This window comes from Podarcis muralis, chromosome 2 (assembly GCF_964188315.1).
Source record: "Podarcis muralis chromosome 2, rPodMur119.hap1.1, whole genome shotgun sequence".
In the NCBI taxonomy this organism is placed as follows: domain Eukaryota; kingdom Metazoa; phylum Chordata; class Lepidosauria; order Squamata; family Lacertidae; genus Podarcis; species Podarcis muralis.
Window position 1 is genome coordinate 22,259,000 of NC_135656.1, and position 27,045 is coordinate 22,286,044.

General features: G+C 42.3%; 1 protein-coding gene across 1 annotated transcript; it reads left to right on the forward strand.

Annotated features, from left to right (window-relative positions):
* PA2G4 (proliferation-associated 2G4) lies at positions 1-25,600 on the forward strand. The gene is made up of 15 exons (XM_028712638.2): positions 1-269; positions 2,933-3,061; positions 4,688-4,793; positions 5,182-5,251; positions 6,448-6,540; positions 7,352-7,415; positions 9,666-9,744; positions 9,940-10,018; positions 10,294-10,427; positions 11,402-11,496; positions 12,751-12,878; positions 14,511-14,564; positions 15,899-22,463; positions 23,228-23,250; positions 25,298-25,600. The coding sequence occupies exons 1-13, from the start codon at positions 182-184 to the stop codon at positions 15,962-15,964; spliced, it is 1,185 nt and encodes a 394-aa protein (XP_028568471.2). The 5' UTR covers positions 1-181; the 3' UTR covers positions 15,965-22,463; positions 23,228-23,250; positions 25,298-25,600.
* Positions 25,601-27,045: the final 1,445 nt, after the last annotated feature.

A 27,045-nucleotide genomic window follows, 5' to 3' on the forward strand; every position in this document is an offset into this window, starting at 1 on the left:
CAGCCTGTCTCGCAGTCGGTCTTCTTTACTGAGGCGGCGGCTTGAACGACAACGACCTGGGCACGCGGCAGCAGGGGGGCAGCGGCAGGGAGGGCTCGAGGCCGGGCGGTGTCGTCGTCTGTGAGAAGAAGAAGAAGAAGGAGGCGCGCCGCGGCGGCGGCGGCGACGGCTCAGTCCGACCATGTCGGGCGAGGAGGAGGCGGCCGAGCTGACGATCGCGGAAGACGTGGTCGTGAACAAGTACAAGATGGGGGGAGAAATAGCCAACCGTGAGTATGGCCCGGCGGCGGGAGCCGGGGGCTTGGGGGGGGCGGGCCTGGGGCCTGGGCGTCGGGCGCCTGCCTGCCTGTGGAGCCCTCCGGGGCGGGGGGTGACGAGGCGAGCTGTCAGGCAGGGCAGGTTTGCTGGGGCGGCCCTGGTTGGGGGGGGGGGGTTATCTGTTCTTCGCTCCCGGGTGTGAGGTGTATATATAATATTGCCTAGTAAAATGAGTGTGTGTGTGGCTGGCTGGTCGGTCGTCAAGGCTTGGGGTGAAATATGACCTGGGGGTGGGGGTGGTTCCCCCCCCTCCCGGTTCCTACTCTGGGTTGAAGTCGAACTCTTGTTAATGGAGGGAGAGTGGAGGGGGGGGTAAGAAAGAAACTGGACTTGGAGCGACTTGTCTCCCCCCTCAAAAAAAAAACCCGATTTTGCGGGACGTGGGATACTTCCACTCCCTCCCCCGAGAGCCGTTGCCCTTGATAGGTAAGCTGGGAGAGCCGCCCGGCACATGGTGTACTTTCCTTTCTCCTTTCTTGCCTCGGTCAACTTGGAATCTCTAGAAAGAGTTTTAAGGGCTAATTTTAGTCCACTGCCCGCCATTGGGGTGTTTTTGTTTTTTCCCCCGAGCGTGAAAAGCTCGTTGAGAAAAAAATAATCGCGTGCATTAAAAAAACAAATAAATTTATGTGTTCTGGTAATTTTGAGAGAGGGGAAGGGTAAGATTTGGTTGATCCACGATCCCCCCGAGGGAATGGAGCCGCCGTCCTCCAGGAACTGTAAGGCACATGGTCTCCGACTTGCCATGTGCTGCTGGCGCTCTCTCCCGTTCACTATCTTCCGACATCCTGGCTTCCTCCCAGGTTTCCCCTTTTGTTTAAGGGAGGTTTTCTGCTTCGGATCGGATCACCTTGTTCGGGGAACTCTAGGAAGTGGATTGTTAGGATTACAGCGAACTAGGGAAAAGGGGAAACGGCTTTTGCAACTCAGCTCTTAACTGCCTGTGTTGGAGGGAGTCTTTCCCTGTAGCAAACCTCACAGTTGACTTTTGTAGGCCTGAGCATTTGCAAAGTGTGAGCATGCACACTCACACACTCTTATACTGGGTAGAGAAATACCTTTGCCTCCTCCATTAAATTTTAAAATGCTGCGTCAGGCTTCCAGTTTTTTCAATTTATTTTTGTGCTGCGAAGGAAGAAAGCAGTTTGTTCAAAGATAAGCTTGCCCTATTGACTGCTTAATTGGTGGTAGGAGTGCATACTGTAATGTGAGGCTTTTGAACTCAGGAATCCCTGTGTTCTATCCTGCATTTGGGATTTACCAAAATCTGGAATGGGATACTTTGTCTTAATGTCATTTACAAACTTCTGCAAACTCTTTCTACTTAAATTCAAAGGTTAAAGAGACTTAACAGCAGGTCTCAGCTTTACCACAGAGTTGCAGAATGCACATGGGACAAAACTGTCTCAGCTCTTCTTATAAATGGAGTTAAAATTCTTTTCCTTGCTCTCTTCAGCCGATCTGTTAAGATAACATGAAGCAGTTCTTGAAATTTCTGTATTAAAAGGATGAGGATTAAATATTTATGCAAACTTAACTTGAAGAATTCAAACACTATTTTTTGCCAGTTGTTCAGTAGCCTCAGTCCATTGGTATTATAAAGCTAAACACAAAATATGTTGCAGATACAATGACATGGATAAATGCAATCATCACAAGAACAATGATATGGCATTTGAAGACATATAAAATATTCATTAAATTAAATTGTTTTAAACCAGTTTAACCATTGCCCACCAAAAGCCAGCTCAGGCAAAAATGTATTGTATTGTTTCTGGAATATTCTCTGGCTTTAGAGAAAATATTACCATTTTTCTGATGAGGACACTTTAATTAGACAAGACAGAATCCTCAATGTTTTTCTCTTTGGCTCACATGCTTTCCATAAATGAAACCATGAAAGACTAGGTGTGCTTTAATCTTAGGTTCTCATTAAATGTGAGTGTTCTATAGTATTAAAATTCAAAGTTTCTATAGAAGTAAGGTTGATTAGATTAGAATACTTTGATGGAAAGTTTCTTGGGGACAGAAAGATGCAGGTTTGGAAAAACTACTGCAACCTGTTGTCACCTCATGAGGTGGAGTTGACTTTAGGAATCTGAAGACATTACTAGAGATTCTCAGTTCCCTAAATGGTATAGGTAAGAGTATTCTAATTCAGTAGGCATGCAACAATGGAATTTAATGTACATTTTGTAGGCAGTTGATGTGGGAATAGAACCTGGGTGCCTTGGAATCTAGCAGTTCAGTGTTAGAAACTGGAATAGAAATGCTGGGAGCCAAATGGCTTCTGGGACCTTTATTGTTAAACTCCTTAGCATATTGTCTATCCTTAACATATACTTTGAGGCTTCAAAGCAAATACATTTCAGTAATCCTTGAGTGTCAGCCAGGTGCAAAAAAATGGCACCCAGACTTTTTGAGGCACTCGCAAATTGAAAATCTTTAGGTGCAAAATGTGCCTGGTGCCCTGCTAATTTCGAACCCTGCCTCAGTGTGAGAAGTTGAGCTGCCAATGTTAAATACACTTTCTGAGCTCCATAGTGTGGCATAGCTTTATGCAAATGTAAAGTGTATTAAAATATTCAATATGAAGTTTTATCTTGAATTACAGGAGTCCTGCGGACTGTGGTAGAAGCAGCTAAGTCTGGAGTGTCTGTCCTCAGCTTATGTGAGAGAGGGGATGCCATGATCATGGAAGAGACTGGCAAAATCTTTAAGAAAGAGAAAGATATGAAGAAAGGTAACATACAATTTTCCAGCTTTATTTTTGACATACATATCATGTTGCCTCATTTAAATTGCATTCATCATTGAATAGAATTAATTGTACAGTGATGTGGATTGTGGAGTTTGAGATGCAGCACCTGCAGACCCAGCCCAGATTGCCAGTGTGACTTGCTGCAGGTTGTTCCAGTGCTTACAGGCTTTTAGGCTTGTATTAGTTTGTATTCCAGATCTGAATTATTTGTTCCATTTTGTGCAGATAAATTATACTTTTGAACATCAGGCATTCCGTTTTTGTCTAGCTGGAAGCAGTTTAAAAATGCTGCTCACATTTCTGGCAGTTCATGGAATCCAGTTAACTGGAAGGGGAGGATTTGAAATTAGTTTTGTTCTGTCCCTAATGGGGTTGATTCAATACTTCGGCACCCAGCACATAATTTTCTTTCCCTCTTCTTTGTGTACCTTGAAGTCTGGCAAAAAACCCAAATTTTAAATTGATGTGAAAACCAACCCATGCTAGATTGCTTTGGGATTTCAGAGTGGCATAAAAGTATAAAATACCTATTAGCCTTGGGGATATAGGGTCCATGCTGTTTTGAGGATTGTAGTGTTATATGAACTGTTTACTTTAAAATACATTGACATGAGTTTAAGACATGTTGACTCTGTATGTAGACAAAACCATGAATGGATTTGCCTTGTCCTGCATGATAGTTGGCCAGTCTGCATCCATACTGATACCTTGACAAGAAAAATGTGTCTTAATCATGCATAACATCATAAATCCTGGATAACAAAATAAATATTAAGCACTATAGTGTTTCATATTTCACAAAATTAAGGGCTGATAGCAAATATAAGTGGTCAGGCAACTTTGCATAGTTGTGGAATTACAGAATTGCAGTGTGTCTGAAATCCCATGAAGCCTTCTGCTGGAGGAAGGTTTTTCATCTCTTTTCTTCCTCCCCCCTCTCCATTTCCTCTCACACATTTCTTGAGGGTCCAGAGCAGCTTTTTAGGGTCATTGGGCTACGAAGGAAAATGGAACTGGTGAAAATCACCCCATCCTCCCTCCCTAGGGAGAGTCCTATGGGCAAAATTCCATGCATGGGATCTCTGAATCCAAGCCATTGAATTACTGGCTCTGCAGCAGCATTATGATCTGTTGGAAAAGTAGCACATTACCGTCTGAAAAAGTGGTTCATGCTCCCATAAATTATTCCAGGTCACACCTTAAGCCTCTCCCTCTAAGCACTGACCAAGCCCAGCTCATTTTATACTGAGGAAGCTGCCAAAGTTACAAGACAGGTTGGTGCAGCTGTAGCAGCTCTAGTACCACTCAGTGTCAGCAGAAAAGGATAGCAATCCAACCTAGTCGTTATGGGATTGATGTAGTCTTTGAATTACATAGGGCAACTTGTGTCCCAAATCCAAATGTCTGGTTTAGGGGACCCATGTTACGATACTTATTTCTGTCATGCTTTTTAAAAAAAGTTGTCAAAACAATGTCTGATACACAATCTAATCACATTAAAACACTAACACTTATACATACCAGTAACTATTATATATGTGAGATGGAAAACTGTTACAGGGCTTGTGTAGATTGTATGATCTCATCACTGCTCCCTTTTTTGTGTAGGTATTGCCTTCCCCACAAGTATATCGGTAAATAACTGTGTCTGTCACTTCTCCCCCTTGAAGAGTGACCAGGATTACATTCTCAAAGATGGTGATTTGGTCAAAATGTAAGCATCTCCATTCACTTTCTTGGGTTATCTGTTTTACCCTCAGCTGTATATTTTAAGCTCAGAGTGCATTACGCTATATATGGTACCTCTGAGCCACATCTTTGAGGACCAAAGTTATTGTTGGTGCAGGTGTGTGTTTGTGTTTTGGTTTCGTGTGTATTTCTCTTGGCAAATGAGACACATTTTAATGGTTCTGCCCTGCTTCCTAAGCAGAGATAGTCACTTTAACTTCTATGGTGCCAACTATTGCGTGTACCATAATGGTTTAATAGGGTCAGAATGTGGAAGTGTCATGTAAGCAGAATTTTTTTAAGCCTTTGATGTTGCAGAAGTTTCCTCATTGCTAGCTGTGGTTTAAATCTCTTTTTCCCTTTTCATGTTGCAGTGACCTGGGAGTCCATGTTGATGGCTTCATAGCAAATGTAGCTCACAGTTTTGTCATTGATGCATCAAAGGTAAATCTCCTGCATGTGGCTTTGAGTAGCATGTGCACGTGCTACTTTCAAGACAGGCTTGGCCCCAGTAGGGGGAGTAATGTAAGCGGCATCCTTAAGTAGAACTGGCTTGCTAGTTATTCATTTGCAGCTATAGCTGCTAAGAAGTAGGATGGGTCAAGGTTCTGAAACTATGTAATACAAATATCATACTTGTATAAAGTATTCCATATGTTCTGGGCACAAACAGAATGTGTTTCCTATTTGGGTTTGCTGGATTTTCATATCACTTTTAAGGACTTTTCTTTTATGCAACGCTTAGTGCTGAGAATGTTTGTCCAGGGTAACTTTGCTCATTGCATTATCTGCAAGTGGTTGCATTTCTAGATGTATAGTGGCAATCCATCCCATTGCCAAGAATGTGGGACAGCTGTATTGATCAGTCACTCTATCGGGTGCTGTACATTAATGTGTAACTTCTTAAGTGGCACGCCCTATTCAACTTGGCCAAAGTTGCAAGCTAAGCAAAATTCTAAATTATCATAACTGCAGCTCTTCAAAGTATGCAAGGCAAAATAAACTAATAATAATATACTATATTCCTGGAAAGGCTGCATTAAACTTTTGAATTTCTACACAATAGCCAGATTTTTTTAGTCACTTTGGTGACTCAAGCTTTCTGGTGTGGATTGAGAACTCTTGATACTTGTCATTTCGGTTTATTTAACCATAGCTAATGCTGATTTAGCATCTAAGGCAAAACAAAGAAAATAGTGTTTTGTAGGATAGTATTTGAATCCCATTTGTGAATTAAGGGAGTGGCAAAATACTTTCAGCAGCCTTCCAAACACAGGTGCTCTCCATATCTTTAGTACTTCCAACTCCTATGTTTACTTGTAAGCATGGCCAGTGTTCAGAGACAGTAGGAGCTGTGGTCCAAAACATGTGCAAGTCATCAGATTGAGAAGGGCACCATTCAATCAGTTAAACACTTTTAAAAGCCCTATTGATTCCAACAGGATGGGATTCAGATAAGGCTTAAACCCTCTCACTGGAATCAATGGGACAAGAGTGCTTAATTTTAGCTCGTTTACTCCATTCATATTTTGTGCAGCTGTACTGTGTCTTTAGGATTTGTCAGTGAGAAAGCGCTTTTCACTTTTCACCCCTTAGGAGTAAATGCTTATATGAATATTAGTTTTCTCCTACCATTTCAGGAAACTCCAGTGTCAGGTCGCAAAGCTGATGTCATCAAAGCTGCTCACCTCTGTGCTGAAGCTGCTCTGCGTTTGGTTAAGCCTGGAAACCAGGTGACAATGGGTGGCTACTTTTTACATGAATTGGTTTCATGTTTCAGGATGGGTGACCAGAGGTTATGACCACAGATCCAATCCTCAACTTATTCTGAACATACAAATAAAAAATCATTGGCTTACTCTGGGAAGAGGTATTAAACTGTTCTGAGGGCAGCTGGCCATAGATAGCAGAAATGCTCTCTGGGCTGAGGAGTGAGGCGGGTGAGGAGAAAAGGTAGTAGTTACTGAAGAGTTTGTATTGCCATTAGTCTTTCTGCAAAAGGCTGAAGGTTCTTGGGTATTCCCCACCCCCCAAACATGATAAGAAGTATTTGGCAGCTAAGCATTTGTTTAGTCTAATGACAATTTTAGGACAGGATGTAGAAAGTTTGCTTTTCCCTTCCAGTAATTCCCTCCTAGTCTCAGGCAGTATGTTTATGCTACCGCATTGAAAACAAGAAATTGTAGATTTATTGCATTGTTATTGACAATTAATCTCTGCCTCAATTATGTAGCATATATAACCATTTCAGTGGTAATTCTATTCAGCTTCTCACCATTAAAAGTTCTGTATGAAAAGATCATTGTCACACAGTGCCTTGTATACTGGAATGTTTTGGCTGCTTCTAACGCTGAACAACTTTCTGTTGAAGGCTTGGAATTTATAGGGGTTTTTTATTGGGCAGGGAAGGGGGGATACATTTATGATCCGCTTCTCCAAAATAATAGCCAGTGTAGGAGCCGTTAAACTGTGTTGATCACAGGTTTCACTGCAGAATATGGTCAAATTCAACTTTAAATGCCAATATTCACCCTTTTCCAATAGAATTCACAAGTGACAGATGCCTGGAACAAGATAGCTCATTCATTTAACTGCACACCAATTGAAGGTAAGGATTAGCTAACTGAACAATGAAATGAGACAGCAGAAATAGAAGAGCATTTAACATAGCAATGATCCTTCTTCTGTAGAATTTGAAAGTATTGGAAGTGTTAGTAGTTATTGTGAGGACAGCATACCTGCTTTTGATGTTTGGATTACTTAGGTATAACATGCTTGTAAATAAACATTCCCTTTAGAGCTCCTAGGATGCTTCAATGTACACATTACTCCTGTGCTTCCTTCTAGCCTGCCCATTTGGTTAAAAGAACTGACTGCTTAAATTTGGGGTCACAGTTCAGGGCACAGGGTAATATGCTTTGAGGAACTTTGTTAAAAACTGAAATAGATGATCAAGGTATCAAGCTGAACTATTCATGTTGCTTTTATTTTGCTGATGGCACCAAAGTCGAATAAATCACCTTTGGGAGCAGTTTACAAAATAAGCTCACTGTAGGCGATAGCAGGGTAAAAGAAATGTGATGTGTTATGGAAGTGTCCTGGCCACCAGTCAGTTAAGGTTTTTGTATTAGGCCACCCTGCAAAAAATGTGGTTCTAAGGTTAAGATTTTTTCACATGCGGTGTCTTGTAGATCTGTGGTGTGCCTATGTAGAAAAAAAATGTCAGCACAGTGAGGAGGAGGCTGCTCAAGCTGTCAAGGGAATCTAAGCAGCTACTGTTTTGGAAACATTCAAGTGTTATAATCATCCAGTCGCTGGCAGCAGTTTATGAAACTAAACAGAGCTCTTTTCTCTCAAGGTCAAGCCTTATTTCTCTCTCTCCACCAGCCCCCTGCCAATAGAAAGGTGTTATTTCCTTGCTCAAAGCTTGTGATGTGGAGGGCAGATGAGACATGGCTTTCCCTAGATTGAATCTTAAATATTGAAGATGTGCATCAAAGCAGGAAGGAATGCTTTGGTGTACTGATCTAGACTGTGTCAGAGGGTGGTATGGGGAAGAGAATAAATAGAATGGACAAATTTCTCTGGGCACATTTGTCTCTGGATGAGCAGGAATGCTTTGTTTGGTGACCCTGGATGTTAGAAGTCCCTGTAGTACTACTTGACACAGTGTTTCAGGCTTGAAATGGAAAGGTCTTTTTAAAAGTCCCAAGTTAAATGTGTCGCCTTGTTTAAGGGCACATTTAACACGTCTAAGCTTTCTTCTTGCACAGTACAAAATCCATGGGCTGCTAAGTAGTCACTTCCCTGACTAATTATGCCCCCTGAAGCAATTTCAGACCCCTGCTGTTTGTGATCTGTTCCCACTCTTGAAGAAATCAGTGGGGACTGGGGCAAGAGGATGCTTTTATTGTGTTGTGTGCTGCTTCTCTCCCTGGATTCAGAGGCATACAGTAGAGTTGGTAGTTTTGCAGTGTTGCAACTATCCAGCTGTGCCACAGTCTGCTTGTGAATGAGACCCTCATGGAGATAAACATACAATATTTCAGACCTGCATCTAAAGATTTATTTAGATTTTAAACACGCATTATGAATGAGAGAGTTTAGAAGCAGACACTTCATACTTGTGAAATTACCAGTGTCAGAATTGGCTGCAGCTGCCTGTCAAGTGCAGACTCGTCTGCAAATCCATATTGTCATAGTATGGAGAGATTCTTAGGGTGCGAGATACTGGGAGAGTGCTGTTAAGTTCAGCAAGGAGCAAGGAAAGATTGAGGAGCACAGAACTGGAACATAAAAAGTTAAATTGGAGGAAAGGGTAAAGAGATTGTGATGCAGAAAATAGATATGAGATTCGGTGTGCATGCTATGCAGTAGAAGGCAAAAGAGAGGGTTAAAATAGTAAGTTGCAGAAAGAGAAAAGAATATGTTGGTGGGAAGAGGGGAGGAGAAGGTTAACAGAGTGGCCTACAGAGTTGACTCTTTGTTATTTGAAAATCTTTAACTCCTTACTGTAAATAGCTTTGAAATATTTTTATATAAAATAAGCCATTTATAAGTTGACTAAATAAAACAATAATAATGTGGCAAAAAGGCTTTTCTTTAGTAGAAATGGTGATGTAGCTGTCTTATTAATAAAGCAGCCTTCAGCTATTGGAATTGTGAATACCTATCCCAGGCTACACTTAGTGTAATTTTGAAGCTGTTTTTTAACAAGCACATGCAGACCTTTGGGCATATGACAAGATGTGTCTCTGATCTTTGTTTAAAAAAAAGAAAGTGCAGTGCCTTGGATTATCAGCTGTGATTCACTGGCTGCTTTGCAACTCCAGTGCTAATAGATACCCTTTCTTGACAGGGATGCTATCACACCAGCTGAAGCAGCATGTGATAGATGGGGAGAAGACTATCATCCAGAACCCCTCAGACCAGCAAAGGTACGTGTCTCTTGTCTGGAATTGTTGCCAAGCCGTTTTGTGTTTGTGCCTTTTGGGCACTAGGAGTGCAGATGTGTTGTAAGATGAAACACATGACTTAGAATTAGTGTCTTGCTTCATATTGACGCCCAAACAATGTTCAAATAGAGGTGGTCTTCTATTTTCATGTGTGTGTGTGTGTTTCTTTAAATCTAGAAAGGACCATGAAAAAGCAGAATTTGAAGTCCATGAAGTTTATGCCATTGATGTTCTCATCAGCACTGGAGAAGGAAAGGTAAGTGTCCTTGCTTAACACCTGTTCTATAATCAGGTGCTGTACAAGTTCTGCAACTTTATCTAAAGTGACAAGGATGTTAACTTCCTGGTTAGATTGTTTGATATAGTGTCTTAAAAGCCAGTTAAGTTGGGAGATGCTCTACGTAACCACAATCGTAGCCCAAAAAACATCCTTTACCCTCTTTTACTCTTTTGCTACCTTCCCTTTCATCATATAAGTAAATCTATATATTATGCTGCTAAAACTGTCTTTAATGGCTTGCATTTCTTTAGGCAAAGGATGCTGGGCAGAGAACTACAATTTACAAAAGGGACCCTTCCAAGCAATATGGTTTGAAAATGAAAACTTCCCGTGCCTTTTTCAGTGAGGTGGAAAGACGCTTTGATGCTATGCCGTTCACTCTCAGGTACTCTTTGTTTTCTGGTGCCTCTGTGCATACACTTGGCAACGGGGATTCCACTTGGTAGTTCAATGATTGAATGGTTCCTACCATTGCAGTCAGGGACGCGGGTGGCGCTGTGGGTTAAACCACAGAGCCTAGGACTTGCCAATCAGAAGGTCGGCGGTTTGAATCCCCACGACGGGGTGAGCTCCCGTTGCTCGGTCCCTGCTCCTACCAACCTAGCAGTTCGAAAGCACGTCAAAGTGCAAGTAGATAAATAGGTACTGCTCCGGCGGGAAGGTAAACGGCGTTACCGTGTTCTGCTCTGGTTTGCCAGAAGCGGCTTAGTCATGCTGGCCACATGACCCGGAAGCTGTATGCCGGCTCCCTCGGCCAATAAAGCGAGATGAGCGGCGCAACCCCAGAGTCAGTCACGACTAGACCTAATGGTCAGGGGTCCCTTTACCTTTTTACCTTACCATTGCAGTCATGTCTCTTGCATGTATTGTAAAGTGAACAGAATGTTCTGAGTTATATTGCTTTTCCTATTTTAAGCTGTGTGTAGAATGCTAGCCTCTTAATACAGGTAATAAGCAGAATTGTTAAGTGCTAAAGAAATAAAAATGTTGTACTAAGAGAAAGCAAATTCCACAGCCTATATAAGCTACGCAAGTGTCTTGCTTATTTGGTAACTGTGGTAACTGCTAACTGGGTAGGGGGCACTGAAACCCTGGGCGCAAGAAGTCTTACTCAGCTATCCCTTGTGAGATTTTGCCAGCATCTCCTCATTCTCCAAATTAAGTTTGCTGCCATAATGGGGTGGAAAGTTGAGATTAGTAGGAACTTGAATTCTATGTCCAGTAACATGTTCTATATTTTGTGTGCATCTACACAATATATAAGCATTCTTTGGTACTATGACTGCAATTCTTATAGTAACCAAAGGATGCAGAAAAGCCTACACAAACAGTTTTTGTTTTTATGTTTGTTCCATACAGGGCATTTGAGGATGAAAAGAAGGCAAGGATGGGAGTAGTAGAATGTGCTAAACATGAGCTGCTACAGCCTTTTAATGTCCTCTATGATAAAGAAGGTAAGCACTTGTGCCTGAATGTCAGAGCAATTTTTGTCTTGCTTTGGGGCTAGGCAGTTGGCAGCTCTGACTAATTATTATGCACTTTTTTACCTTTAGAAAGATATACTGAATTGATAAACTCGTTGTTGCCCCAATATGTTTCTTGTTGAAATAACTCTTCTGAGAGCACTTAAACGGAATGTACATGTTGAATACAGATACATGCTTCATAACAGAGATTTTTGCTTTTTGGTTAAATTTGGGGGTCACAGTTAGAGACTAGGACACATTTTGTGTCATTTGCAAGAGTGCGCAAATACGCTTGCGAGTGGTGAGCACGTCTCTTCACCTGGTAAACACATTTGTGATGAGGGCAAACTGAAAGATGGGCAGGGACCTCTCTCTGGTTTTGGAAACAGAAGCAGTGAAACTTTTTTTCTGCTTTGGAGTACTTCTGAAGCCCAGTGCAACTGCAGGGGTGAACACTCCAAGGCTAGAAGAAAGGCTTCATTCCTGCAGTTGTGTTGCTTTTAGCAGGGGCTCCAAAGCAGCAAAACAACTCAGTGCTCCTGAGCAACTACTTATCCAGTTAGTTACACTCAATTTTAGAGTGTCTTTCAAGGGATAGGGACAGGATTGTTGGCAACTACACATTTTGGTTGATTTCCAGTTCAGCCACAACTGTGGACCCCTGGACACTTGCAGCAATATCTTAGACCAGTGAGAAATGAGAGTGTGGTTTGCTACTTCTTGAATAAGAACCTCAACAGTACAGTGGTACCTCAGGTTACATATGCTTCAGGTTACATACGCTTCAGGTTACAGACACCGCTAACCCAGAAATAGTGCTTCAGGTTAAGAACTTTGCTTCAGGATGAGAACAGAAATCGTGCTCCGGCGGCAGCAGGAGGCCCCATTAGCTAAAGTGTTGCTTCAGGTTAAGAACAGTTTCAGGTTAAGAACGGACCTCCGGAACAAATTAAGTACTTAACCCGAGGTACCACTGTAGTGCCTTTAAAAGTTCAGGTGGGCTGAGGTTAGGTAAAAAGGGAAGGAAACCCCTGCTCTAATTTGGATAATTGAAATGAACATCTCATGGCAAGCTCACATACCTGTTTCTCCACTATTATAGCAGATCTGCCTGAACCAAACCAATCTTACCTCTTGGTTCTTTTTGTTTGTTTGTTTGTTTTGTATGCTTGTCAGACCCTTGATGTAGGCAGTTGTCTAATACGGTGCATGGCTCATCTTTCTCTTAATTCCCTCACCCAGGAGAGTTTGTTGCCCAGTTTAAGTTCACGGTGCTTTTAATGCCCAATGGTCCCATGAGGATAACTAGCGGTCCCTTTGAGCCTGAACTCTACAAATCAGAATTTGAGGTGCAAGATGCAGATCTGAAGGTCAGTGGAATTACAGTGTTCTTTGTATAAGTGCCCAGAGTTCCAGGAACAAATGTTGTCACAGTAGGGAGAACTGCTTGAGTTTCCTATTCCCAGTGTAAATGTGATGAGATAAAAATTGATAGTTCTTGTTATTCCCAGTACCTATTCATTAATAAAGCTGGGGAAGGAGTTCCAAGAGAGCAGGGACAAATTTCGGATCCATAGTAGGTTTTAACGTGTTGAGGGCTAGTCCATAGAGAAGAAGAAAAGCATTTTAAAATAAAGTAAGCTCACAACTTACACACACATTTAACTTGTATGCATTCAGCTTTACATGCTTGGCAAAAAGGGGGTGGGCGGGGGGGTGGCAATTCCACATGCCACTGCACCCAATCTGTTTTGACCATATGCCATTTTGGCTTTAGGGACAATCCCTGGAACATAATCCCCACATAAGTTGCAGGCTTACTGTAGCGTGTGTTTAGAACAGAAGTGAGGAACATTTTTTGGTCAAAAGGCCATGTTCCCTTTTGGCCAAACCTCTAGAGGTTGCATGCCAATGGTGAGTCTGTCCCAAACAAAAGTAGATATGGCAAGCCAAGGTATGCCCCCCCCCCCAAAGAACCCTACAGAGATACAACATATACAGCCCATGCTTCTGTTTTCCACTTCCCGAAATCGGCTTTGAAAGAAGCAATTTTATTTGAGCCAATGAATAGCTTAATTGTGGTGCCACAATGTTCTTGATGGGATCACAGCACATGGGAAGGTGAGAGTTAACTTCCATCTCCAGCTATGACACCCCCGCCCTACAATTAGACTTTGGGAGGGAGGAAATAATTCTGATTGCTTCTACCAAGCTTTTTCAAGCCTGTGGAAGGGGAATGAGGTGAGGAGATGGCTCTGTGGGCTGGATGTAGAGGCCCCAGGGACTGTTTCGGGTCCATAGTTCCTCACCCTTCTAGGATTACGGTGTGCCACAAATATCGCCCTGTCGTGTGCTGAATGGGTACTTGTATTAACTTTCCATTGACCAGGCAAGATAAGTGCTAAGAAGAAAAAGGCTTGCCTCCCCTAGCTTTTGTGCCTTTTTTTTTTTTAAGTACAAAAATGTTTTAGGCATGTGGTCATGTGAGATATCATGTTTAAGCAATTTGCTTCTTCTTTCTAAAGAGCTAGTAAAGTTTTTTGTTGTGAATTGTAATGAGGTGTACGAACGAGTGAGTTCACAGAAAGCATTTTGAATTAAAACCAAAATGATTTTGAAGGCCGTTTTACATAAATGCGAGCACTTACTTGCTAAAGTGAAACATGCAAGTCACCCACCCCTTGCAATTCTTCTTTCTACTTCTTAGGAAAATCTAAATGACAATTTTATAAGCTTGTAATTTCTAAAGCGGCAATGTGAGGCTCCCAGACTCGCTACTGTTGAGTAATTCTCTGCAAGCAGGTGAAACTAGAAGTTGCTGGCTCCAAAGGATGCATAGCTCAGCTTTATGTGAGGCTAATTGTTAGTCCCAATATGTGCCAAGCATTCTAGGACTGGCTGCATTCCTTTATGGCTGGCAGTGATTTTCCCTTCCTTGTTGTCTTAGAAGTAATCGCACTCTAGGTATCTCCTTTCGCTCCTGACATTTTCCCCTCTTGCAGGCACTCCTACAGAGCTCAGCAAGCCGCAAGGCCCAAAAAAAGAAGAAAAAGAAGGTACTTGGTTGTGTTTGTGTGCTAATCTCATTACATTTTTTTAAATATTGTAACCTGCTCTTAGACCTTATGTGAAGGGCAGATATTTATTTATTTATTTATTTATTTATATTAAATTGTGTTGTTGCCATCATTGTGGCTCTTGAAGACAATGTGACCTCAAATTACTATGTTGTTGCCTCAGCTCAGAGGTGGGGAACTTCTGGCCTGTGGGTCTATTTAGGCTTGGCCATATGGTCTGTGAAGCCATTTTGGCCAAGCCACACCCACCAACCCAACGCCTGGTGTCATCTATGATGTCAAGTGAGGGGCAGGGACTTGGACAAAAGGGCCTTTGCAGGCACCACTGTTGGTGGTGCCTGCAAACCCCCTTGCTCAGTACTTCCCAAGCATCCGACAATCAGCTGATTGTCAAGCGCTTGGGAAGTGAAACGCAAGGAGCTTTGCAAGCATCCTTTGGAAACAAAAACTAAAAACACACTTACAGATAGGTAGCCGTGTTGGTCTGCCAATTTGTTTTGCCATAGTCAAAACAAAACAAAAAACAAAAAAATTCCTTCCAGTAGCACCTTAAAGACCAACTAAGTTAGTTCTTGGTATGAGCTTTCGTGTGCATGCACACTTCTTCAGATACACACTGAAGAAGTATGTGTATCTGAAGAAGTGTGCATGCACACGAAAGCTCATACCAAGAACTAACTTAGTTGGTCTTTAAGGTGCTACTGGAAGGAATTTTTTTGTTTTGACTAAAAACACACTTTTTTTAAAAGCTAATCGACAGAAGTATGGCCCACCCACCTATCAGCGCTGGCCCATGGAGGGTGAGGGAGATAAGGATCTAGCCTTCTGGTTGCATCCAGTTCCCCATCCCGCCTTAAATCTTCTTAAACAGGATACGATAATAGTACAGCATATTTTAGAACTCCGTTTTTTCCAAATGACTGGTAGGATTTCATGAGTTTGACAACTGCAGGGTAAATGGGTGCAGTTGCTTAATATTGGGCCAAATGAAGAACTTACAATACATATGGATTCTGGGGGCTTATTTTCTTTTAAAGTGTCTATCAGTATTTAAAGTTTCTTAAGGTCTTAGGTGGAGTTTTATGCGGGTAAAGTTTTAAGATATTTTGATCAGAAATTTCATGCAAACAAAGAAAAATCAAACTTCATATAGGTTTGGGCAGGCATTCCTTTGAAAGCTGAGGTATCCTCTTTAAAACTGTTAATAACTGTGAAATATTTAATGCTGTGTCTAGGGTTTTTGCAAACTGTTCCTTTCCTTTCCTAAGTATTAGCTTCAGTTTCAGTTAATATCACCCCCTCTGTTCCTCTAGGCCTCTAAGAATGCCGAGAACGCCACAACAGGGGAAACAGCAGAAGAGAATGAGACTGGTGACTGAACAGCTCTGACCGCCTCTGCGTAGCACCTGATTCTTTCTCTCAAATGCCCCACTCAAAACAAGAGAAACAAATATCCATTTACGGCTGTTTGTCTCATAGGACCAAATGACAAATAGCCTGGACTTCCCACAGAGTGTAACCAGTTGTGACTGACTTTACCACTGGGGGAGGAGTCTCTTGGCCACTTCAGAATACTTTTAAAAGTATGAAATAATAAAATCAGGAGTAAAAACTAGCCTACATCCAGTCTTTATAGCCTTTGATACTACTTGTGCTCATTAGAGGTGAACACATACAGTTCTGAGCTTTCGTCTAGTTCTCCCCCTCCCCATTCCCTTTTGCAGGTACTCTGATTCCTCTGAAAAATCCTCAAGTATCTTCACAACTGAAGTTAAAAATGCAAAAGCTCTTGGGTTTAGAATTTCATTACATGCAATTAATGTAACTTGCATGCCTTCTTCCTATAATAATCTTCAGTCATTTTTTTTTCTGGCTTAAACCATATAGGACATTCTTAGGGTTCTTTTTTGTGTGTGTTTCTTTTTAAACTATCAACCTTGTATTTTTAAAGTTGACAGGAAGCTGGTTTAAAGATCATTCACCGAGTAGATAGCTTGTCTTCGTAAAGATGCTACATTTCTTTTAATTTGTGTGATTTTATTTTTATTTTTTAAAAATAATAATTACCCCAGTGCAAAAAATATGGTAACTCTCACAAAATCCTTTGAGACAAAAGTGATACCTGCAGCTTCCTCCCTCTAGTTTTCTTTTGATAGTTTGACATTTTATTCATCTGCACTTGTCTGTTGCTTTTTGTGGACTAAAGATGGTTATCCAGTGGTTATCCATCTGCTAACAGGAAGAACCTGTCAGTGGAATAGAGAAGGCAGGCAATTCCCCCCCCCCCCCCCCAGTTTTCCGTCTCCATGCAGCCCTCTGTGCTTCTCAGATCTGTTCTGTCCTGCAAGGTCCCCCAACCTTCTGGAACAGATTTAAGGGACTGCATGGAAAGAGGGAATAGCCAAAAATTGCCTGTCTTCCCTATTCCACCGACAGATTGCTTCAGTCAGTGCATGGACACTTGGATACTTCCGTTCAACTTGCCACTGCTCAGGTTGATAAGTCGTATAAAGTAGGATTTTTCAGAAGAATTCCCTCCAAACATCTTTTTTACATGAATGAATGCAATGCTACATAAGTGGTTGGACCTGGAATAAGCTCTTTGTGGGAATCGCTTTTCTATAGTATGTCTTTTTAAATTGTCCAATTGAATTGTATATGATTGTGGGATTTTTTTTCTATTGTATTCCTAACCAGGTCCCTGTCTAAGACACTTACTGTAGCTGAATTGAAGACCTGTCTTGTTAGGAGGGGGAGCTCTTGTGCTCTCTGGCAGGCAAAGTCCTTCTTGACCAATATATCTGGATTTCAAATATTTAAAAAAAAAAAAATGCAGTTACTACCAAAGTTTCAAGTCCATAAAAGGAAATAAACACATGTTTTTCCCCCTGAAAAACCTTTTCCATCACTCTTTGTAAACTTTCTACTTTTGATTTCTACTCTGTTCTCTTGCTCTTTTGTAAGGGTTGCTTTCAGTGCTACGTTTGGGAGGTAAAATTGGGAACATGTTGAGCGGAGGCTGAATCGTATGAAAGCGATGGGCCTGGAGGATCATGCACAAAACTTGCAATTAACTGCCATTTTAGTTTTGAGCTGCTCCCATTTGTTAACCATGAACAAGGGAAGGGAAGGGAGGGTGGGGTGGGGGAAGAACTTGTTCAAATGAGGAATATTTTAGCATTTATAAGTAAGTATGTTTTCGTACCGCCTCTCCATAAAGGAAAGGCTTGAGTTCAGCCACATTACCAGTTTATAAACCACTAAGACTTGCTGGCGGTTAATTTAATTTTCTATCTTTATTTTGAAACGTCAAGGCAATTGTATCTCTTGATTTAAAAAAAAAATGCCGTTGGAAATTTTGGAAGAAAATTCCCACAAACTGTTCTGTAACTTGATTTTTTTTCCAAATAAAATTGATTAGTGACACCTCTGGATAGATGAATGGGTCTGCTATGTTGAGGGGGGTGGAAGGATCTGGAGTGTTTTGGACTTAAATGTGGTATGCATGAAGAAATGTTCCATCTTTTATGCATTTATTAGCCATGATGACGGAGAACGTTAAAATGTTGAATTCTCTTCATGATTCTAAACTGTGGTCACCAAAGTTCTAAATATCCAGAACATGCTGAAAATCTTTAGGAGTGCAGCTTTCCTGGTTAGTGTGTCCCTTACATCACCTTACGGATGAGCAGCCTTTTGGAGGGTGGAGGGTAGTTATCTCTTCATTTTAATGTCCATGAAGGAGGCATGAGCATTAAGTATTTAAACCTCTCTTGCATGAAGCAGGCGTGGGGAACCTGTACCTCTCCAGGTGTGTTTGAGCCCAAACTCCCATCAGTCCAGTGGCCCCTGATGATGGGATTTGAGGTCCATCCTAATCTGGTGAGCCACAGTTTCAACATTCCTGGCATAGTGAAAATCTGTCGCTCTCTTTGCTACTGTTTTAGAAGGGTAAAATTAAGAGATTCTTAATGCCTGGCCTACAATATGTTATATTTATTCTTTGCTGTTAAGCCAGAGAGACAGCTCCTTACATTCTGGCATTAATGGGATAATGGTTCGGTGTCGTGGTTATTCTAACACAGGCACCCCCAACCTGCTTCCCTCCAGATGGTTTGGCCTACAACTCCCATGAACCCTAGCTAACAGGACCAGTGGTCAGGGATGATGGGAATTGTAGTCCAAAACATCTGGTGGGCCACAGGTTGGGGATGCCTGTTCTAACAAATTCATTATCCTGATCCCCTGGTGTGCCAGGCCATACAGCAGTAGTAGAAGACAAGGCATGCAGTACATTTGCAGCGCAGGTGGAAAACTGCCTCCTGAGTGTTTTACATTGACATTGCAGTAGCTGTTGATATAACTACCTTGCAAGAGAATGCCATGCAATGACTTATTCAACCTGTCATCTTGTAACATTCTCCGAAGTGTTGAGAAAAGAGGGTCCTTACAACACAGTTGAGTTGCCCTTTACCACACTTTGAATGAAGTGCAAGAACTGCTGTGTTATGATGGATATGTGTAACTGAGAAGGCGTAGATCATTGTTAAGGGGGCTTTAACAGGATGCTGTTTACTGAGGTGCTTTGTGTCTTTGGCGATCACTCGTAGCCGAGCAAGATTGTCTTCCATGAACACGTTCTTAATAGTGTGTCCATAAGTGACTGTGGAGGCCAATTCTGGATCTGCACATCTACAGTGGGGACATGTTTCCTGGCGTGATCCCTGTGAGGATTTGCCAAACATGCCTTCATCTTGACACGTTTCTCCCTTCTGTTTTGCGTTCATGCTTCTTCAAAGTCCAGGACGCCTTTGGTCAAGGCTGTTCTCCAACTGGAGCGATCGCAGGCCCGTGATTCGCACTTGTCTGTGTTTATACTACATTTAAGATTTGCCTTGAGAGCACCTTTAAACCACTTTTGTTGCCCACTGGCATTATGCTTGCCTTTCTAATGTTGGGAATGGAGTACAGTGGTACCTCTGGTTACGTACTTAATTCGTTCCGGAGGACCGTTCTTAACCTGAAACTGTTCTTAACCTGAAGCACCACTTTAGCTAATGGGGCCTGCCTCGCTGCAGCCACCGTGCCGCTGCGAGATTTCTGTTCTCATCCTGAAGCAAAGTTATTAACCCAAGGTACTATTTCTGGGTTAGTGGAGTCTGTAACCTGAAGCATATGTAACCCAGGGTACTACTGTAGTTGCTTTGGAGGACGATAATCAGGCATATGAACAAAAGGACCAGTTCAACTAATTTGATGTGGAATCATTGCTTCGACACTGGTCTTTGCTTTTTCCAGTACACATTTCTTTGCCTGTTTTCCCAAGTGATATGTAAGACTACTGCAACCTGAGAAGGAAGTGCCTTTGAAATATTCCAAAATGAGTTCTGTTCTGAGGTCTCCCATCAACCTTGTCTCCTTTATGTTAGAATTGTGACCATTATAATTGTATAAAGAAAGCTTATACTTAGTTGGTTTTTAAGGTGCTACTGGGATTATTTAAAAAAAAATTTTTTTGAAAGATTATTTTAAAGACTGTCTTGAGACAAAAGACTCGATTCTCTTAAGGGAGTTCTTTTTGGATCATCTTTTAATAATAATTAAAAAATTATATTTCATCTCGTTATTTACAGTATTATAATTTTTCTTAATTCTGTGGACCAGAAGTGCACATTGTACAGGCTGGATTAAACAAAATAGCTGTGCTAGCAGAAGCCAATGCATCAAATCCTGCTATTTCAATGGGGGGCTTCCCCCTGTCCTCACCCCACCCCCTCCATTGGCTTTGGGGGATGAGAAGAACCCCCAGATCAGCACACAGATGAAGGACAGGGGAGATAGTTCCATCCAACAAGCAGAAAGGCTTGTGCTGATGGAAAAGTCCTTAACACCACCCGCCTTGGATTTCTATAAAACACAATTTTAAATTAAGATAGGCCTTAAGATAGAGATGCTAATGTAGATTTTTAAAAATGCAGAAGACTTAGGTGATGTGATTTCCTGGCTTGCTTCCATTTTTACAATCTGTTGAAGAATAGGTGCAGTCATTTCATTGCGGACATTTTCAGATGGCTCCAAATTTGTAAGACTGCCACACTTTAGCTGATTCTTTTATTAGGTGGAATACGCAAAGAGCAGAACTCAGCTTTTTGTTGGTATCGCATGCTGCCTGATATACTTCATGTCTTCTTTCTGATGTCTTGAACTAATCTCCATTGCTAATGAATTCCTTGAAGCTGTGTGTTTGCAGAGACGTCCTGTGACCTTGAGACTCCTTTGGGGGAAAGGGTGGGATATAAATTTAATAAATAACTGAAATAATTAAAGTGGGGGAAGCAAATGCTCAGACAATAAGCTCCTCGGAATAAAGTGGTCACTAAATATCAGCAGAAGGTTTTCAAATATCCACGGTTTTCATTTGACGAGGGCTGGGTTTGACTTGAAAAGTGCATGTAACTTCACAAAGATGTAAACCTGAGGTTTTGAGAAGCCTGCAATACGGCTTAAATCTGTGGGGTGGGGTGGGGGTATATGATATTGACTTTGACTTACCGGTAACAATTTTTATTTTCCTTTGCAAAGCTAGGCAAGGGCCCGTTTTCATTAAATATGTTTGCATTAACATAGAAAGGCAGGTCACATTTTACTTCACATTGCACCCTTAGTATATCAGGTACAGCGAGTCCAGGCAATGAATTTATACATGGGAAAGCCTGCACATAGCATTTTCATAACATCTTACATATAGCTAGATCCTAGGAGGGATTGCCAACCTAACCCATGGGCACCAGGTTGTTGACCCTCATGTATTTTTGTGGTGGTTTGGGGTTTTTTGTTTTACAAGGAAGATTTATGTGTAATTCTGGTCTATGTGCAATGTATTTGGGGGGTAGAGACTGAGTGGTGTGGGCACTGGGTCAGTTTTGTCTACTTAGGATTGGATAGTGCTCCCTTGTAAGTGTGCACCTTGTGTGTGCTCCTAGGCTAGTGTTGTGAATATGCAATTCCCAAGTATTTTGGGTACAGCCAAGTGTTAACAATGGTTCAGTTGCTCTAGTTCCAAACACCTTAAATTAAAACCTGTTAGGTGCATCCCAGTCTTCTTTTTACCTATACGCTAAGGGCGCAATCCTATTATGCCCTTACCTGGGATTTGTTACGGCACAAATATGCCTATAATTCAAACGATCAGACCCTTTATTTAAACATGATTATTCCGTGGGCGTTTGCTAAAATCCTAGGCGTGTTGTTCCATGATTGCTACAGTCCGTAGGGAAGAGCTTCAGCTTAAAACTACACTTTTGGAAGTCTCCCAGATGCGCAGGCGGACTCCGTTTGGGGATTTTTTTGCAAATGCTCTCTGCACATGGTCAAAGACGGTCTTGACGGCATGTTTCAGCGCTTGAAATTTAATTCCACCGAAGAGTTGGGTGTGCTTGTAGCTATTAACTGCTCCTCCGCCGGACTGTCCGGCTAACAGTGCAGTCTATGCCCCGGTTAAGTCTTCGTGAACTTAGTGGGTCTTATTTCCAGATGTTAGGAAGGATGGCTGAGGCTCCTACATTCACGTCCAAAATGGCGGCGGAGCACCCGACTACACTCTGAGAGAAATGTGTCCCCTCTCCCGCGCGCAAACTACAACTCCCACCATGCAATGCGAAGACCGCCGTTTGTGACGCGCCCCTGCCGCCCGCCGCGTGACGTATAAATAGCAACCGACCGCCTACCTCTGCCTTTCGTTTGCTGCCGTCACCGCCATCTTGTGCCGGAGCTGCTCTGTGGTGGCTGGCGAGGTCTATCCGTCGCCATCCGGCCACAGCCTTGCTGCCTGTTCTCAGGGACTGAGCCCGGGGGACCCACCCCGACATGAGAGCTAAGGTGAGTGGGGTCTCGGGCTTGGATAGCGAGCTGACCCGTGAACGTAGCTGGGCTCGAGGCCTGCGTTGCCGTCTTTCGCAATGGGGCGGGCTATTGTTTCGGTTGGCCGGGTGCGAAATGGGGAAGGTTATTATGACGAGCGGGGAAGTGGAAGAGTTGCCAAGACCGCCTCGTGCTTCTCTGCCAGGCGAGGCCCTCCTGATATTTTGGGCCTACACGGTGATAGGAAACCCTGCTGAGGCCTAGGTGCGCGATGGCGTGTGAATATATAGAGTTGGGCCTCGCAGCTTGGAGAGGGTGGAGGAATAGCTGGTAAAGCGAGTGTCACGGGGCGATTCTGCATGAGAAGCGAGTCTGTAAACCTGATACTTGATGAAGGCATTTATCAGGGCCGCCCTGAGTTTTGTTAGTGACTATTGTACATGCGCATTTAGGCGTCAGTCCCATTGAACTTGGTGGGGCTTTCTCCTAGTGCACAAGATCGCACTATCAAATGTTTTTTTCTGGGCCCCAGGTTTGTAGAGCTGTTGCTTGAATTTTTAAATTGACATCAAGACTCTGCCAAGCTCCAGAGTAGCAATTTTAGGAAATGACACTAATGGATAAAATGCTGTTGGTGCTGGGCCCATTTTTTAAAAAAAACCACAAGTTGAGATCTTGCACCTCATATATGTTTAAATACCAGTGTATTTGTGTTACTCTTCTGGGTTTTGGTGCTATAAAAAACGCTGACTTCGTCTTTCCTTTCTCTCCCCTTTCTCTAGTGGCGAAAGAAGCGAATGCGCAGGTATGTGAGCATGTGTTTTTATTTTACTGTGCAACCCACTTGTTTGCTTTGATTTTGAAGATTCTTGATTAGCGTTCTTGAAAGTGCATTGACTAATTTAGTGATATCGTTGTAACAACATGGGCATCTAAAATTTTAAATAGTGGCTGTTGAAAATTAAAATCTGAGGACCCCACTTGTTTCTAAGTTCAAATTTGGTCTACTGGCTATGCAGACTTCGTGAACTCCCAGTATGCTTGCTTAATAAATTCCATTGAGCTCAATGAGGCTTAATGTTAATGTTGCTAGATTTCTTACATTGGTGCAACCAGAAGTCCATACCAGTCACTGATGCAAAGAATCTAGGCAAGACAGATGCAGATGAGCTATACTAACCCTAGGTTATATAAATCCCAGGTGGATGAAGACATGCTAGCAGTGTGATGGAGCAGTGGCTGTTCTGCAAGGCAGTGCTTTAGAAAAATGAGTGATAATTCAGAGTATAAGACTGCCCCGTAATATAATGGAAAACATACAGTCAATATGAATACAGACTGCCACATGCTGCATCCAGAGAGACAGGCCTTCCCTCAAGCCCGTTCATCACAAATTCAACCAACGTAAGACAGCAAGTGAACCTCACCGGGGATGCACAGAAAATAAGCTGAACACAGATCAATCACTAATGCATGAGGCCACTGTACAGAGGCAATTTCCTTGCATGCCTGAATGCAATGATATCCATACTAACCAAAGCAGAATTAGCCTTCTCTTTGACCACAACTCCTTTTTTGTTTTTGAGGCACTTATTCCTCAGTGCTTTCCATTTGTTCTTGTTCCCTACATAAGCAAGCTTTGCACTCGCTAGGGATCAAAAATGCAGGAACAACTATTGTATATAGTTATCTGAGACGTTCACTTTGTACTTTGGAACACCTCCTAGCAGATAAACGATTTAGCACAGTGGGGCTTGGATGAAAATAGCCTAGGATTGTATTGCATATGTGATAAATGAGAATTTCATTGAGGGCAGGATCTCAGCTTTTGGTAAAAAGCTACTGTTTGAGATGGTAGGTAATCTTTCATTTTCCCTTCACCATTGAATACCTTAAGCAGTTGAGAACTTAAGTGTGAATTATTTTGCTTTTTTTGTATGATTCTCTTCTCCCGCCCCCCAATGCCCTCCTCCCCAAAGTAGGTATCAGTACTTCTCCACTAGTGATCAGTCGCCAATGCTTCTTCCCCTCCTCAGAAAAGTACAGAGGGAGGCTTCTGTGGTGGCTCTTCTACTAATCAGGACAGGTTGCAATAATGCAGGTAGTAGTGGTGCTTTTATTGCAATAAAAGTGGAAAAATATCACTCCCTGCATTATTGCCATCTGTTCTCAGTTGACGGGGCAAGACAGCTACAGGCTTTGCCACAATCATTCTCTCCAATGCCTTTGGGCTCTGCCTGTAACATACATGTTGGGAGTATGAAATTGTGATGCCAAAGGAATTAAGTGTTTCTACTGACAACTGGAAAGTTGTTGGCTGCCTGTTTAGTGCCGGGCCCGGTTCACATTGGTGGCCCTCTTTAACCTGATTTTTTTTTTTACCTCTAACCTGCTTAACAGGAGTGGATAGGAGGCAGGAAGAAGAGCTGCTTGAACTGCATCTTGTTTTGCTTTTCTCAGTTGCCTTTTGATTCTGCAAGTAACTGGTGTGGTAGGAAGGATATTGGAGGAAATGACTTACTTTAGGAAAAGTGAACTAAACATTTATTTAGTTATACAAGTATTTCTGTACTGCCATATCCCAAAGCATCAGGGTGGGGTACAACATCGAAACCTTAAATGCTATTGAGAAGAATACAGATAATCATTAAAGTAGCTGGCTAATCTAAAATTAAGTGGCTTCAAAGACCTGTTGGCATAAAAGTCTTCAAGAGAAACCTGAAAAGAAAAAACGGTACCTACTGAATCTCTGCAGAAACAATTTTTCACTTCATGCGACTGGAAACACTACATTGCCTTATGGTAGAATGTTTCGTTAGTATTGACAATTAAAAGAATATTATCCCCTACAGGCTGAAGCGCAAAAGGAGAAAGATGAGACAGAGGTCCAAGTAGATGTCTCACAGTGCTACTGAAGCTGCAGAACCAGAGCATGGAAGGGGCAGAGCTTGAAAAGCTGATTTCCAGATAACACCTTCTATTTGCTGCTGCTAGAAGACTCCTTGCCTATCTTCAGGAGATTCCATCTTAAAGCTTAAGAGCGGTGATCTTTCAAGGGGTGTGTGGGCCCCTGAGCTTTACTCTTCTGGACTGATCTTGTTCTTTGTGGCTTGATGTAGTGACTTGTATACAATAAAATTCCTTTTTTGGGGGAATTCAGCACATTTTTTCCCGTACCAAATGTTGACATTGTCAGTAAAAGGTTTGAAACAGTTATGCAAAGGTTGTTTATGGGGAACTTTGAGAAATTGGGGAGGGTGCGTGTGTCAGCATCCAGTACATACGTATCTTACTGCACTCAAATCACTTCATGGGTGGGGTAGGATTAAGTCCTCTGGTATTCAGGCTAAAATGGGTGCTGATATTTTGTAAAGGTTTCTTTAAGTGAAAGCAATCTGGGTTATATCCAGTTTTAATCCCTACTCTTGAGTAAAACAGTTTGATACAACCCTCTGCTTCTAACCTGGCCAACGCCATAAGCTACTTTGCTCCTTTGTTTGGGCCAGAATCAACAGGTGCATAGCTTTGAACCATACAAGTGTCTCTGCTTGTGAGCTCATAGGAGGTATTGTGCCATCTTCAGATGTGGCAGAGATAAGACTTACTGGTCTACTTTGAGAGCAAGATGATGCCCATGAATGTGAATCCCTGACCTACAGTAACTACCAGTGTAAGATTAAGTGAAATGTGTGGTTGGAAAATACATTGGGGTTGTCAGCACCCATATTAATTTTAGCTAGGTTGGGCTGCTTTGGAAACATGAGGCTGGAGTTTTAGTTCATTTACATGAATCTGGCTTGTTTTTTTCATCACAAAAAACAACTGCCATCTCACTTCCCATAACAGTTCTGTTCTAATGCAGATGTTACATCCATCCAACCATCCAAGGTTCCTTAAACAGTAATCTGGTGCTAGCAAACAAGGACTGCATAAAAAAGAAAGGTATACGGAGCAATACAAATGGATTGTCACATCATGTTGAATTCAGAACTCTTCATGGTCCGCAAGTGCTTACAAGGGAAATGCTTGACAGACTTCTAGATTTGTAGGTTAGGCACCCAGGCAGGATAGTTTCCGCTCTTGTACAAGAGCAGTACAGTACTGTACAGTAAAGATCTAGACTAGCTTCTACAGTTTGAGAACCTTTATCAAGTTACGCAGCACAGTGGATAAACATCACAGACCACTTGTAAATTGCTGAGTGGGTCACCTGATTATTTTTCTGCCTCTTGTGGCTGCTGTGCTTTATTAGATGCTTTATGATACTTGAGGTAAGGGGACCCCTGACCATTAAGTCCCAGTCGTGCATGACTCGGGGGTTGTGGCGCTCATCTCGCTTTACTCGCCAATGTTTGTCCACAGACAGCTGGGTCATGTGGCCAGCATGACCACTTCTGGTGAACCAGAGCACCGCATGGAAGCACCGTTTACCTTCCCGCAGGAGCGGTACCTATTTATCTACTTGCTCTTTGACATGCTTTCGAACTGCTAGGTTGGCAGGAGCAGGGACCAAGCAATGAGAGCTCGCCCCGTTGTGGGGATTCGAACCGCCAACCTGATCGGCAAGTCCTACACTCTCTGGTTTAACCCACATTCTTGA

What these genes read in the sequence shown, in the direction of transcription:
- PA2G4 (XM_028712638.2), top strand. Translation starts at nt 182, where the DNA reads ATGTCGGGCGAGGAGGAGGCGGCCGAGCTGACGATCGCGGAAGACGTG. An exon ending in GATGGTGATTTGGTCAAAAT is followed by an intron (nt 4,794 to 5,181) that starts GTAAGCATCTCC and finishes TTCATGTTGCAG; the next exon opens with TGACCTGGGAGTCCATGTTG. An exon ending in AACCCCTCAGACCAGCAAAG is followed by an intron (nt 9,745 to 9,939) that starts GTACGTGTCTCT and finishes CTTTAAATCTAG; the next exon opens with AAAGGACCATGAAAAAGCAG.